The sequence below is a fragment of the Acipenser ruthenus genome, chromosome 3 (genome assembly GCF_902713425.1).
Source record: "Acipenser ruthenus chromosome 3, fAciRut3.2 maternal haplotype, whole genome shotgun sequence".
NCBI classification, from domain to species: domain Eukaryota; kingdom Metazoa; phylum Chordata; class Actinopteri; order Acipenseriformes; family Acipenseridae; genus Acipenser; species Acipenser ruthenus.
In genome coordinates, this window is record NC_081191.1 from 85,994,026 (window position 1) to 86,006,324 (window position 12,299).

The window sequence follows — 12,299 nt, forward strand, 5'->3', positions numbered from 1 at the left end:
GATATTAAATCAATGTGCTATTGTAAGTGACTGCAAATAATGCACAGTTCACAGCCTACTTCTGCAAAGCGCTTTGTTATGGTGGTCCACTATGAAAGGCGCTATATAAAAATAAATATATTATATTACACACAGAGGAATAGCTGTCCCTGCAGATTATTTAAAGTCTCTCATTAGACATCGAGTGCTGCTTTTTAAAACAAATGTGGATTACATTATTTTTTCTAGGGGTTAAGAAATGTATTTATTCCATTCGGGATCATTTCAGCTAGTATCTGTGCAGGGATATTCCACCACAGAAGTTTTGCCAAGATAATTTGGTGGGTGGTAAAGGCTTATATCCATTGTTTTGCAGAGACAGAAACCGAAAAAAGTGATCAGATATTCACATTTGTTTAATTATTTTCAGAATTTAATACAAGAGTACTGACAAGCTGTTTTTGTTAACTTACACAACCCATGTACATGGATGTATGCCGGCAGTTTGAAATGAGTCTCTGGACCTTATTGTGCAAAAAATAAAATACAAATTAAAATGTACACTGAGCATTCCAGGCTTGATCAATCAGTTATATAATTTATTCAAAATAACAAAAAGCAAATATTTAAAAATAGAGAGTCACAAGCAAGAGGCACCGGACTGGACATCTGGCACCTGAAAATGGCAGAGTAACAAGCAAAATGGTTTAGAACTGGAATGAAAAAAACAAAGACAACAGACTAAACAAAGGAAGATGAAATCGGGAAGAAAATTGCAGGAAATTCCTTGTTTGCCAATAGCAATGAGCAATCATGCGAAGATGTAAAATTGTGAGACTTTGCTAGCATTGAAATGACAATGAAGAGGACTTAATTGATCTAATACAGCTTATTAACAACTGTTAAAGGTGCCTGTAGACATAGTTCAGCTTGCATTCTTAATAAACATTGGGAACACATGCCTAAACAGTGTTATGAAGACAATACATTTTATTTAATATTGTTTTATAGTAGCCTTTTGATGGAAGCCCACTTAAATCAACAACTCAGTCAGATACAAGGAGGACAAGGAAAGTGGAGTGTGTATTTTTCTTTTGCGTTCCAGTTTAGACCAGGGTTGAGCAATAAGACCAGGGTCTTATTAGTAACACGTCCATCCAGTTTCAAAAGTGTTCAGTTATTGAATTTAGTAGGTTGGAGTTGCAAATGTGTGGCGCAGTGGCCGTACACAGTCGCTTTAAGTGCTGTTGGCCTGCTCCTGTTCAAACAGGGCCATAGCCAAGTGTGATCGTGAGGCCAGCCCCTCCAGGTTGCTCAGCACACAGCGGTGGTAGATGTCCTCACTGAAGCGAGGATTGCATGTTCTGCGGACGTACTTCTGCACCAGAGCAGGCTCGACAGCGCGGAAGACGTGTAGACTGGAGTAGCGAACAAAGATCTCATAGACATCCATGCTCTCCAGCATCTCATCGTTGTCCAGGATGTCGGCCGCCATCTTGGTGCGTGCAGCCATGTAGTCTGCATTGTAGAAGCAGGCCTCTTCAAAGACGTGGCGGTCAAAATGGCCATCCTTCAGCGACTCGGCGGCCGAGGAGGAAGCAACAGAGGGCTGTTGGTCACGGTACACAATGGCTGGGCTGTACTCCTGGAAGTGGATAGGGAAGAAGACCTGCCAGTTGCTGATTGCGTTCATCCGGCACCTGTTGAGGAAGTCTGTGTTGACTTCTGTCCAGACGCTGGCCAGAAAGAACAGAGTGTCAACGGGGTGCTTCTTGGAGATGATGTCCATCAGTTTGACCTGAGAGGGGACCTCAGTCTTGACGCTGATCCAGAGGATCTTGACGTTGGCATATCGCTTCTCCACCTCACCAATCATGGACTTGATCCCAGCAAAGACGTCATTCTGGCTGACCCTCTGGGCATCAAAGGGTTCATAGATGAAAAGGAAGGTCAGGAGCACGTTGTCATGGGTGTCCAGAGCATTCATCACGTACATGTCCAGGAAGTTACCCACGTAGTCTTGCTCGTGGGCCGTGACGGGAAGGATGACCTGCACCCTGGTGGCCTCTGTCACGTAGGGCATGGGGATGATCTCGATGGAGCTAAGCGGCCGCAAGAGGCCCACCCGTTTGGCTATCACCTGGCTGTGACCCTTCTGCGTGAAGGCCTCCAGGGCCAAGTCCAGGGTGTACTCCATGCCCCGTGTGGGGTCGAAGCGCCGGTAGCCATTCAGCAGACGCTGCTTGCGAAAGCGCAGGACAGGCTGGTAGTGCTCATTCAGCCTTTCCACAGCCGTCTCCACCACATCAGTTACATCTGCCCGGTCTGCCCCCCGCAGTTCGCACTTGGGGGCCCCGTCGATGCAGGGGTAGATGTGCTCCTCTGTGAAGTATTCCCAGTTAATCACCTCAAAGCGGGTTTTGGGCTTGAAGGGAGAGTTGATGCCAATGGGCCAGGTGGCCCCTGCCTTCCCCTCTGGTGTCAACGAGCTGAGGTTACTGATCTGGACCTATAAAACAGTATAAAGAAGGATTCATAACATTAATACGGAAAGGAAAAACTTGTAAGAAATGTCCATTTTTTTATGAAATGTATGTAAACTGTGTTGAAGCTACTGCATAGTCTTAATTCAGGTCCCGGAATTCATGCAATTGTCATGGACTACATTATTCTGATTAATTTATTTGATTAAATCTAAATGTGTATAAAAGGGAATTTGGAATCAAGTTAGGATTGGCTAAAGATGTTAAATGTATACAGGTATACAAATGTCATTTGCAATGATTGAAATTATTTTTATTTTGTATTTATTATAAAATGAACGTTTTCTGTGCAAGCTGAGATTTAAACCCAGGATCTCCTGCCTTATGGTTCCCTGCTTCCACCACTAACCACACTCCCTCCCATGAAACCAGATCTTTATTATTATTATTATTATTATTATTATTATTATTATTATTATTATTAGACTGAGCACAAGGAGGTTAAGAGACTGTGTGACCTTGAGCGAGTGAGCCGGGATTTGAACCAGGGACCTCCTGGTTACAAGCCCTTTTCTTTAACCACCGGACCACACAGCCTTCTATACCGACTTAATCTTAATATTAGACTTTGAACAGCAAGTTCCTTTTACACTAGCCACTGATTTACTGTAAACTTTGTATATTATTTATTTATTAATATAGACTGAAACATCCAGTGTGCATATGCGAAATACCACGATGAGAAAAAAAAGCCTTGTGCTCCATTAATTTCCCTAAATCCTATTCAGTCAAGTCACTCAAGACAAAAAAATTCCACATCTACTTTACTGCCAAAGCCCGACCTTGTTTAGCACAGAATACAATCTCACCATAGCCTCAGAAATATGAACAGTACGGGAGGTAGGAAACACACATGTATTACAGAACATAGTTTCCATATGGCCTAATTGAGGGCTCCCATTGCAAAGCAATGTTTGCATGATTCTGGCTTTTCCTGGAAGCTAAAAAAAACCCCACAGCTTGCATGTTTTATACACACCATTTGCAATTGTAGTCAGTAATTTGGAAAAGTAAGACATCTCTATATACTTTTCTTTTTAAGCCTAGATTTATTTTTGACAATAAATAAAATCACACTAATGGCAATAATTTGTATGTATAATCATACAACTATAACAAGATATGTTTGACATAAAGTTTTTTTTCTTGACTAATAACTGGAGCGAAGCAGGGAAAGCTTAGGACTTGCCTGTAGTTGCTGGATCTGAAGGTTGGTCCTCTCAAGCTCGATCTGACTGAAGCGCTTGTGCAGTCGGTACATCAGCGTGGGGTCGGAGACGGGATGGACTGTGAAGGCATTTTTAAATGCAGCACTGTCCTCGCGTTCAGGGTCAGCGTTCTTCCCAAGCTCAAAATACCGATACTGCATCTCCTGTTGAGGAAAACCAGAGAGAAATTCAACAGCAGAACATGTTGCACATGTCCTGCTCATCCAGAAGGAGTAGTTCCTGCACAGGACTTCTGATCTTCCTCATGTCACTTTCTTTGTATAAAATATGCAGTGGCAGGTATTTCTTTTCACGATCCAAGCTTTTTTTCAGTGCTAATAACTGGCTGGAGGATCAGGTCGTATCTCTTGTTATAATTAGCCACAACATTTTTTTTTTCAATGCAAAGCAGGGATGCACAACTCTGTTTTTCGAGGGCCATGCCACATCAGGTTTTAGAGGTTATAAAGTTAATCATTAACATAGTAATAACTGAACAGCGGTTTAATTGGTTCAATAATGCAATTAAGGGTATGGTTGTAACAAATATCTGGGCTCCTAGAATGGCCCTTGATATTCACCATGGTCATAATCGCTAAAATATACTATATATTTTTATCCCCTTTGGACATTTCATGAATAATTCCACCATGTTAAGTTTTCTAAAAAATATATTTTAAAAATCAATTAGGAGATATATTATACATTGTTATATACAGAATATAGTATAGGGTACGGTACAAGCTAACATCCACGAGAGGTCAGAGCTTCTAGCCATTCTGACCTTGAATGGATGAAAATCAGCTGGTATCTTACATAGCACCCTGCACAATATTTAAACAGTATAGCTAACTTTACTGTGACATAATTTCCATATGATACAATCATCCCTCACCCCGCCCCACTAAAACAACATTGTTGTTATTCTTTATTGTAGTGTCTCACATCCCTGTTCTGTCCTCCCGTCCTCGTCCTCTGCCCTCCCTCCGCTGCTGCTCCTCCAACCCCTCTAACCTCATTTCTCTGCCTCTCCCCCCCTCCCACACACTCTCTGGTGCACTCTGGAACTGTCACTCTTCTGCTAACAAAGCTGATTTCATATCTGCCTTTGCCTCCCACCTCTCGCTCGATTTCCTTGCTCTCACTGAAACCTGGCTGTCCCCTGATAACACTGTTACTCCTGCTGCCCTGTCCTCTCTCTACGTCCTGTCCCATACCCCGCGTCTCACTGGACAGGGAGGTGGGACGGGTCTTCTACTCTCTCCCTCCTTACTCTTTTCTGTCCCCTCCGATCTCATCTCACTCTCTGTCGATACCTTTGAATTTCATGCAGTCCAACTAACCTTTCCCTGTCAACTCCTGCTCATTGTTCTGTACCGCCCCCCTGGGCCTCTCACTCACTTTCTGGATGAACTCGACTATCTACTCTCCTCCCTCCCCTCTCTGTCTACCCCGACTGTCCTGTTGGGTGACTTCAACATCCATCTCTCCAACCCCAGCCACTCTGCTGGATTCCTCCCTCTCCTGCACTCCTTCGACTTCTGTCTCTCTCCGTCCCCTCCTACCCACAAAGGTGGCCGTCAACTGGACCTCACCTTCTCCAGGGCCTGCTGCCCCTCCACCCTCTCTGTCACCCCCCTGGACCTCTCTGATGACTATTTCATCTCTTTTTCTCTGTCTCTCCCCCCTCCCTGCTCCTCCTACCCCCACTGTCACCTCTCGCCGTAACCTCCGCTCTCTCTCCCCCTCTGTCCTTGCCTCCACTGCTCTCTCTCACCTCCCTCCTATCGACTCCTTTTCACAACTCTCCGTAGACTCTGCTACCTCCACCCTCTTCTCCTCTCACCTCCTCCCTCGACTCCCTCTGTCCCCTCACCTCCCGTCCTGCTCGCCCCTCCCCTCCCCATCCCTGGCTCTCCTCTGCTCACACTCCAACTCCTACACCCACTGCAACCCCTACTAACTCACCCTCCTTCTCCACCTTCTTGCCCCTCTCAGACTCTGACCTCTCCTCCCTGCTCCAGGGTCACAAACCCACCACATGTGCCTTGGACCCCCTCCCCACTCACCTCTTTCAACGCTGCTGCTCCTGCTCTACTCCCCTTCATCTCCTCCCTCCTCAACACCTCTCTACTTTCTGGTATCTTTCCCTCTGCCTTCAAAAAAGCCTCTATCACTCCCCTCCTCAAAAACCTACCCTCGACCCCACCTCCCTCCAGAGCTACCGTCCTGTCTCCCTCCTACCCTTCCTCTCCAAAACCCTCGAGCGGACTGTACACCGCCAGCTCTCTGCTTTCCTGTCCAACCACTCTGCTTGACCCTCTCCAATCTGGCTTCCGCTCTGCTCACTCCACTGAAACCGCCCTCCTGTCTGTCACCAACTCACTTAAGTGTGCCCGAGCTGCCTCTCTCTCCTCTGTCCTAATTCTCCTCGACCTCTCTGCTGCCTTTGACACTGTTGATCACTCTATTCTACTATCATCTCTTGCTGACCTGGGGATCTCTGGCACTGCTCTGGCCTGGTTCTCCTCCTACCTCTCCAACCGCACTTACCAGGTAACCTGGCGTGGAGCAACCTCCACACCTCACCCTCTCTTAACTGGAGTCCCCCAAGGGTCAGTCTTGGGTCCTCTCCTGTTCTCTCTCTACACCCGCTCCCTGGGCCCCCTCATCGCATCCTATGGTTTCTCATACCATTTCTATGCTGATGATGCTCAGATTTTCCTCTCCTTCCCCACCTCTGACTCCACCATCTCCTCCCGTATCTCTACCTGTCTGTCTGCTATTTCCTCCTGGATGCACTCGCATCACCTCAAACTCAACCTCTCTAAATCTGACCTCCTTTTCTTTCCCTCCTCCTCCCCCTCCTCTGATCTCTCTATCTCTGTTCCTCTGGAATCTACCACACTCTCTCCCTCTTCCTCAGCTAAGAACCTCGGAGTCACCCTGGACCCCTGCCTCTCTTATTCCCAGCACATCTCCACTCTGGCACGCACTTGCCGATTCTTCCTGAGCAACATCCGAAGAATCCGACCCTTCCTCACCAACTATGCTACCCAGCTCCTGGTCCAGGCCCTGGTACTCTCCCGCCTAGACTACTGCAACTCCCTCCTGGCTGGCCTCCCTGCGTCCGCCACCCGTCCGCTCCAGCTCATCCAGAACTCTGCTGCCCGCCTGGTGTTCTCTCTGCCTCGCTTCGCCCACGCTACTCCACTACTCCGCTCGCTCCACTGGCTCCCGATCACCGCTCGCATCCAGTTCAAGACTCTTGTACTAGCCTACAGATGCCTTGACCAGACTGCACCCAGCTACCTCCAGACCCTCATCTCTCCCTACACCCCCACTCGACCTCTCCGCTCCGCCTGCACTAGAAGACTAGCTCTACCTCCGCTACGCTCCCCTGCCTCCAGAGCCCGCTCCTTCTCCACCCTTGCTCCGCAGTGGTGGAATGACCTTCCTACAGATGTCAGGACTGCCCAGTCCCTGACCACATTCCGGCGCCTCCTTAAGACTCACCTCTTCAAAGAGCAACTGTAGAACTCCTCTGTTTGTATCCTGGGACACTATCACCCTTCATGTAAATGTGCTTTATTTTGCTCTTATCTGCCCCCTATTTTACTGCATTTAATCCTGTACTTCAGAATACTGTAATCTGCCAAGTGTTTAACCTGTAGTACTTTGTATTTAATCACATCCTGATGTAACTATCACTATTTAATCATATCCTGATGTAACTATCACTATTATCTGCTGTATTATTGAATTGTGGTTTGTCACACTTGTACTTTGCTTGAACAAAAGTTATTGTACTTCTTGCTCTTATTGTATTACTTGTATTGTAACACTTGAAATGTATTTGCTTACGATTGTAAGTCGCCCTGGATAAGGGCGTCTGCTAAGAAATAAATAATAATAAAAAAGTGTGATATATCTATTGCGCCTACTCTTAATTTGTGCCAGCACCCTTTGCACTGCACTCCTTGTGTTATTCTTATGATCAAGAACACATGTAGTTCATCAGTGCCTCCAACCCCACCTGGTACAACAGATCCACAGTCTTTCACATAACAGCGTTATCAATGTTAAGCATTGTTATTCAAAACAAGCCCCGGAACACCGCTACACAACACATTCTGCTTCTCCTCACCTGGTGCACCTCCACACAGCTCAGCCCCAGGGAGTCGATGATGCAGCGGCCGAGCCACTCGTCGGGCCGCACGCTCAGGATGTCGTTACGGCAGGTGTCCAGGTGCGGCTGCAGGCGGGCCAGTAGGCTGCGGGACAGCAGGTAGCCGTAGCCTCCGTGGCAGTAGCGGGCGCGCTCGTCTCCACCAATGAACTCCTCAGCGCGTCCCAGGTACAGGTCCTGCCCGGCGCTCAGGTGGCTCACCAGCTGGCTCAGCCGCTCTGCCTGCGTGTAAGTGTCGTCCTGCGCCAGGTAGAACCAGTCATAGTCTCCCCCGAAATGCTGGTGGAGGTAGCGTACCGTCTCGTACATCAGCCAGACGGGCCGATCATCCCCATGAGCCACCACCTGCATGCCATGGGGTATCTTGGGGCTCCGAACCCCTGTAAAAAAGAAGGTCTTGTGGAAGTGGTGCGCCACCGTGCGGTTCACCGCCACTGCCAGCGTGGTCAGCGTGACCCGTGATGTCAGGATGCCCACTAGAAGGCGCTCTCGTATACCCAGCTCTGTGTGGATGTACCGCGTCCTGCGGGAACAAAAAATAAATAAACATTTAGTCCAGTACAAAGCTTGCAGCAGTTTCTTGCACACCATTGTGTGTGCAAGGTGTGTATATGTGGGATTTTGTTTGGAAGATTATGGTTTTTTTTTTGATGGTGCAAATATTGTCCTGGAACCAATTGTTACAGAATCTTACCAAAACTTTCTGCAGTGCTTACATTATCACAACTTGCTTACATTATCACAGCAGTGCTTTATATTTTTATAAAGAATCATACTCTTTGTTGTTGAAAGTTTAAAGCCCAGTGGCCTCCTGTCTAAATGGTGGACATTTAAAATCCCCCTGCACTTTCAGGCCAGGCGAACTGTCATTAAACAAGCCTGTCACACTCCTCCAGTACCTACAATAAATAAATCACACATTGTGAATTGTTTCAATCAAAAAAACACATGAGAAAGCACAAATCCCTGCATGAACAAAAATGCAACCTTATTGTGTTAGCATTAGGCAAGGCTTAATTGAATATAGACACAGAGCTTCTCATCTAGGGATGGCAATAAGAATCCCGTTTGATCCGTTGCTTGTTTTACTATGAGTTTAATAAGACACACAAAGCTTGTTACATATAGACTGTGGCTAATCAAGCTCGTAGTAAAATCTGGAATGGGTGAAACTGCTATGCAATATGAGTCTCATTTGGATCCCTGGTCTCAGCCCTCAGGAAAATGTGATGAAGTGGCCCTTGTTTCTGAGTGAAAAACGGAACTAAATGGACTAAGCATTGGTGCAGGGATATAAATACATGCTTAATAAGGCCCATCTACTGTAAGATTCCCCTCCCCCTCCCCCTCCCCTCGGCTAGGGTCACAGTAAAACCTGGAATGGCTCAATCTGCTATTCAATGGGAATCTTATTTCCAGCCTTGTTGGTGGCGTTTACTCACCTAAAGACCTTTTTGTGCAGTTTGTTGGGGTCCCTGTAGTAAGGAACAATGTGTGGCTGGAAATCTTCATTCCCTCCACCTGCCCCGTTGCCACCATTATTGTTGTGTCCCTGGTTTCCAGCAAACAGCCCTCCGTTTACCAGTCCATCCCCACAGGGTTCATCAGTGTCCCCCTGTGTCCAGGACATGGTCAGCAGACTGAGGCTGCACCCCAAGGAAAGCCCCAGGATTAAAGGAAGTGCAGGCCTGAATAAGGCCAGGAGGGAGGACAGACGCATGGCATACACTGTGCTTGCTATAACAGCAGAATTGATATATACAGTATATAGTGTACTTTCTTTACGAGATATATATAGAGAGAGAAAGACAGATAGGTATTTATATATATGAAACAACTCTTTATGGACCACTTTTTTTTCCTCTAGAATTTTCAAAATTTTACAAATGTCATTTTATTTAAGGATAAAAATATATATTTCATTTGGAAATGACTGGCAATGCAAGGTATTTATTTTTAGACGTGACAGAGATGTAAATGTAACGCTTTGCGCTATGTAATAAAAGCTGGACACTGTTTAGAATCACTTCATTTGAAAATGCCTTCACATTTTGGAGTAATATCTTGACACCAGGTAAAACCGTAGCCTGGGTCAAACGTTCGTGAATCCCATAAATAGGACAACCACCTAATAATTAAAAAAAACAACATAAGGCATATATGTCTGGAATGAAGGCTAATTTTAAAGCAAGCAAATCTGACTCAGTCTTTCAACAGAAATTATTTAGGCATGCCAGTAAACATACTCTGTATTCTTACTGTGAATAAATATATGCTGCAGATGAAAGTGAGCGAATCCCCTACTCTTGCAATACTTGCATTACTAATATAATCATCATAATGTGCATAAACAATATTTTGACGTTTTTAACATTCAAGAAGGCTATACGAAAACAGCTGTTAAAAGCTTTCTCTTAACCTGTAATTGTAAATGGTCTTCTGATTGCGAGTAATGAGACCTCCTGACAGCTTAAATCACATTTGCTGTTTGTTTTGCTCACAAATGCCGATCAATTAAAAGCAGCAGGCAACACAATTATAAACCAAACCAACAACCTGCAAAGAACCTCAATTAGTCATATTTAGGCAACAATTTACAAATAAGATACACATGTAAAAAATATATTCTTTGAATTAAGAAAAGAGATTTAAAACCACGGGAAATGTAACACTTTTTGATACACATTAGCCCATGTAAACAAAAATCTACTACTCGTTACTCGACATACCCCTTTCAAATATCAGTTTAAGCAAAATAATAAAACGTTTGTTTCCCGGCGACAAAAAGGAAAACAACAACAACAAAAAAAAAAAAAACAACGACACCAACTCCGGTACTGTTGCCAATTGTCAAGTCTTCGTTGAATATCCAGTGGTGCCCTAAATCTACACAGTACACTTTTAAAACGGCAATTACAAGCTACATTGTGCTATGTCTTTTTATATTAAAATAACGCGTTTATTTATTTATGCAGTGTATTTAACTTGCATATACACCATCAATAAGGAACTGGTCCTCTTTAACTAACGGGAAGCGTGGCGATGGCGCTTACAGTGTTGAATAATCTCTTATCCCGGTGTCCGCTTGTTTCCTTACTCCGTGTAGGTTAATTTATATATATATATATAAATCCCAGTGATTTGTGTATGTCTTTCTCCAACTGTAGAATCCCCGAGCCAAAGTGATTTTCTGATAGTTACTCCGTCTGCCAGCTCACACAGACTCTCACTGCTGCCAGCCTACAGCCAGAACCAGCCTGTATTTTCTCTCTATTGCGCCCTCCCTTATTCAATGTACGAGTTAAAAAATAAAAATAATAATAATAATAATAATAATAATGATGAAAGACCCCGTTCTGCTTCCTCCCCTGCCTTGGCACACATCAGATTGTGATTGCTTGCTCAGGCTCTACATGTTCCTGTTGATGTAATGAAACCCCCGGGAGGAAACCAAAGAAGCTAACACAGTTCCAGGATCTAAAGCATTACTTATTCAAAAATCTGTTACTCTACATTTGTACATTCACTGAATAGTTTACTGGAAAATGTAAATAATAATAATAAAATCCAACACCATCAAAGAAAATGCGTATAGACAGATATGAAAAATATTTAACCAAGCGTTTTTATTTTGTGTTTAGTTTTTTCGTCGGTCAGGTACCTAGCGTATAAGCCTTCCAAAAACACTGGCAACATAACCGATCTCGAGAACCGTACTCAAAACCATTCTAATGAATCCAGCTCAGCAAAGCGCCCACACTGAATTAATGCGTACAAACACTATTAACATAGTTCGGTTACAGTACCTAGTCTAGCAGCGCAATGAACAGTGGAAATTAATACGATATTATTATTATTATTATTATTATTATTATTATTATTATTATTATTATTTTTTGCTTTTAATAACATAAACGTATCTATAACTTAATAATATATTGATACGTGTTTTGAAGACAAGGCAAGACACAACAATGTCATGAATTTCGATTTTACATAATATGTGTGAAATTTGTGGATTTATGGACACAAATTAGAAAGACGCACTGTTTTTTTTTAAATGTATGATTACATTATCGCGGTTGGAATAGCCAACATATAGGCATGTGAACTTTTTATATGGTCTACATAACTAATCCACCACGCACTCTATCTGTGGTGAAATTGATATTTTTTCAACAAAAACATTTAAGGAAATGTTTGCTGTGATGTCATAATTACCGTAAAATCGTCACACAGCTACCTAGAACTGCATACAATACAGTACATTGCACTGCATCACCAGCAAGCTAGGTAGTCTTCTCCTACCACGTTTTTTGTAACAGCTTGCGCAATATAGGTCGGGGAAGGGGAAGAGCGGATGTGGGACTTGCCCAATAG

The 12,299-nt window shown here is 44.2% G+C and overlaps 1 protein-coding gene across 2 annotated transcripts; it reads right to left on the bottom strand.

Annotated features, from left to right (window-relative positions):
• Positions 1-377: 377 nt before the first annotated feature.
• On the bottom strand, positions 378-12,240 carry LOC117394936 (chondroitin sulfate glucuronyltransferase-like). 2 transcript variants are annotated; one of them, XM_059018256.1, is made up of 5 exons: positions 12,141-12,240; positions 9,362-9,565; positions 7,878-8,442; positions 3,712-3,894; positions 378-2,488 (listed from the first exon to the last, which is right to left on the bottom strand). In XM_059018256.1, the coding sequence occupies exons 2-5, from the start codon at positions 9,547-9,549 to the stop codon at positions 1,217-1,219; spliced, it is 2,208 nt and encodes a 735-aa protein (XP_058874239.1). In that variant the 5' UTR covers positions 9,550-9,565; positions 12,141-12,240; the 3' UTR covers positions 378-1,216. The 2 variants fall into 2 exon arrangements, with proteins under 2 accessions (XP_058874239.1, XP_033849591.1); XM_033993700.3 differs by lacking the exon at positions 12,141-12,240 and having other exon boundaries at positions 9,362-11,365.
• Positions 12,241-12,299: the final 59 nt, after the last annotated feature.

Coding starts and splice junctions, on each gene's coding strand:
- LOC117394936 (XM_033993700.3), bottom strand. CDS start 9,639: ATGCGTCTGTCCTCCCTCCTGGCCTTATTCAGGCCTGCACTTCCTTTA. Junction 8,443..9,361: donor CTGCACAAAAAGGTCTTTAG/GTGAGTAAACGC, acceptor TTGTTCCCGCAG/GACGCGGTACATCCACACAG. Junction 3,895..7,877: donor GCTGTGTGGAGGTGCACCAG/GTGAGGAGAAGC, acceptor TTTCCTCAACAG/GAGATGCAGTATCGGTATTT.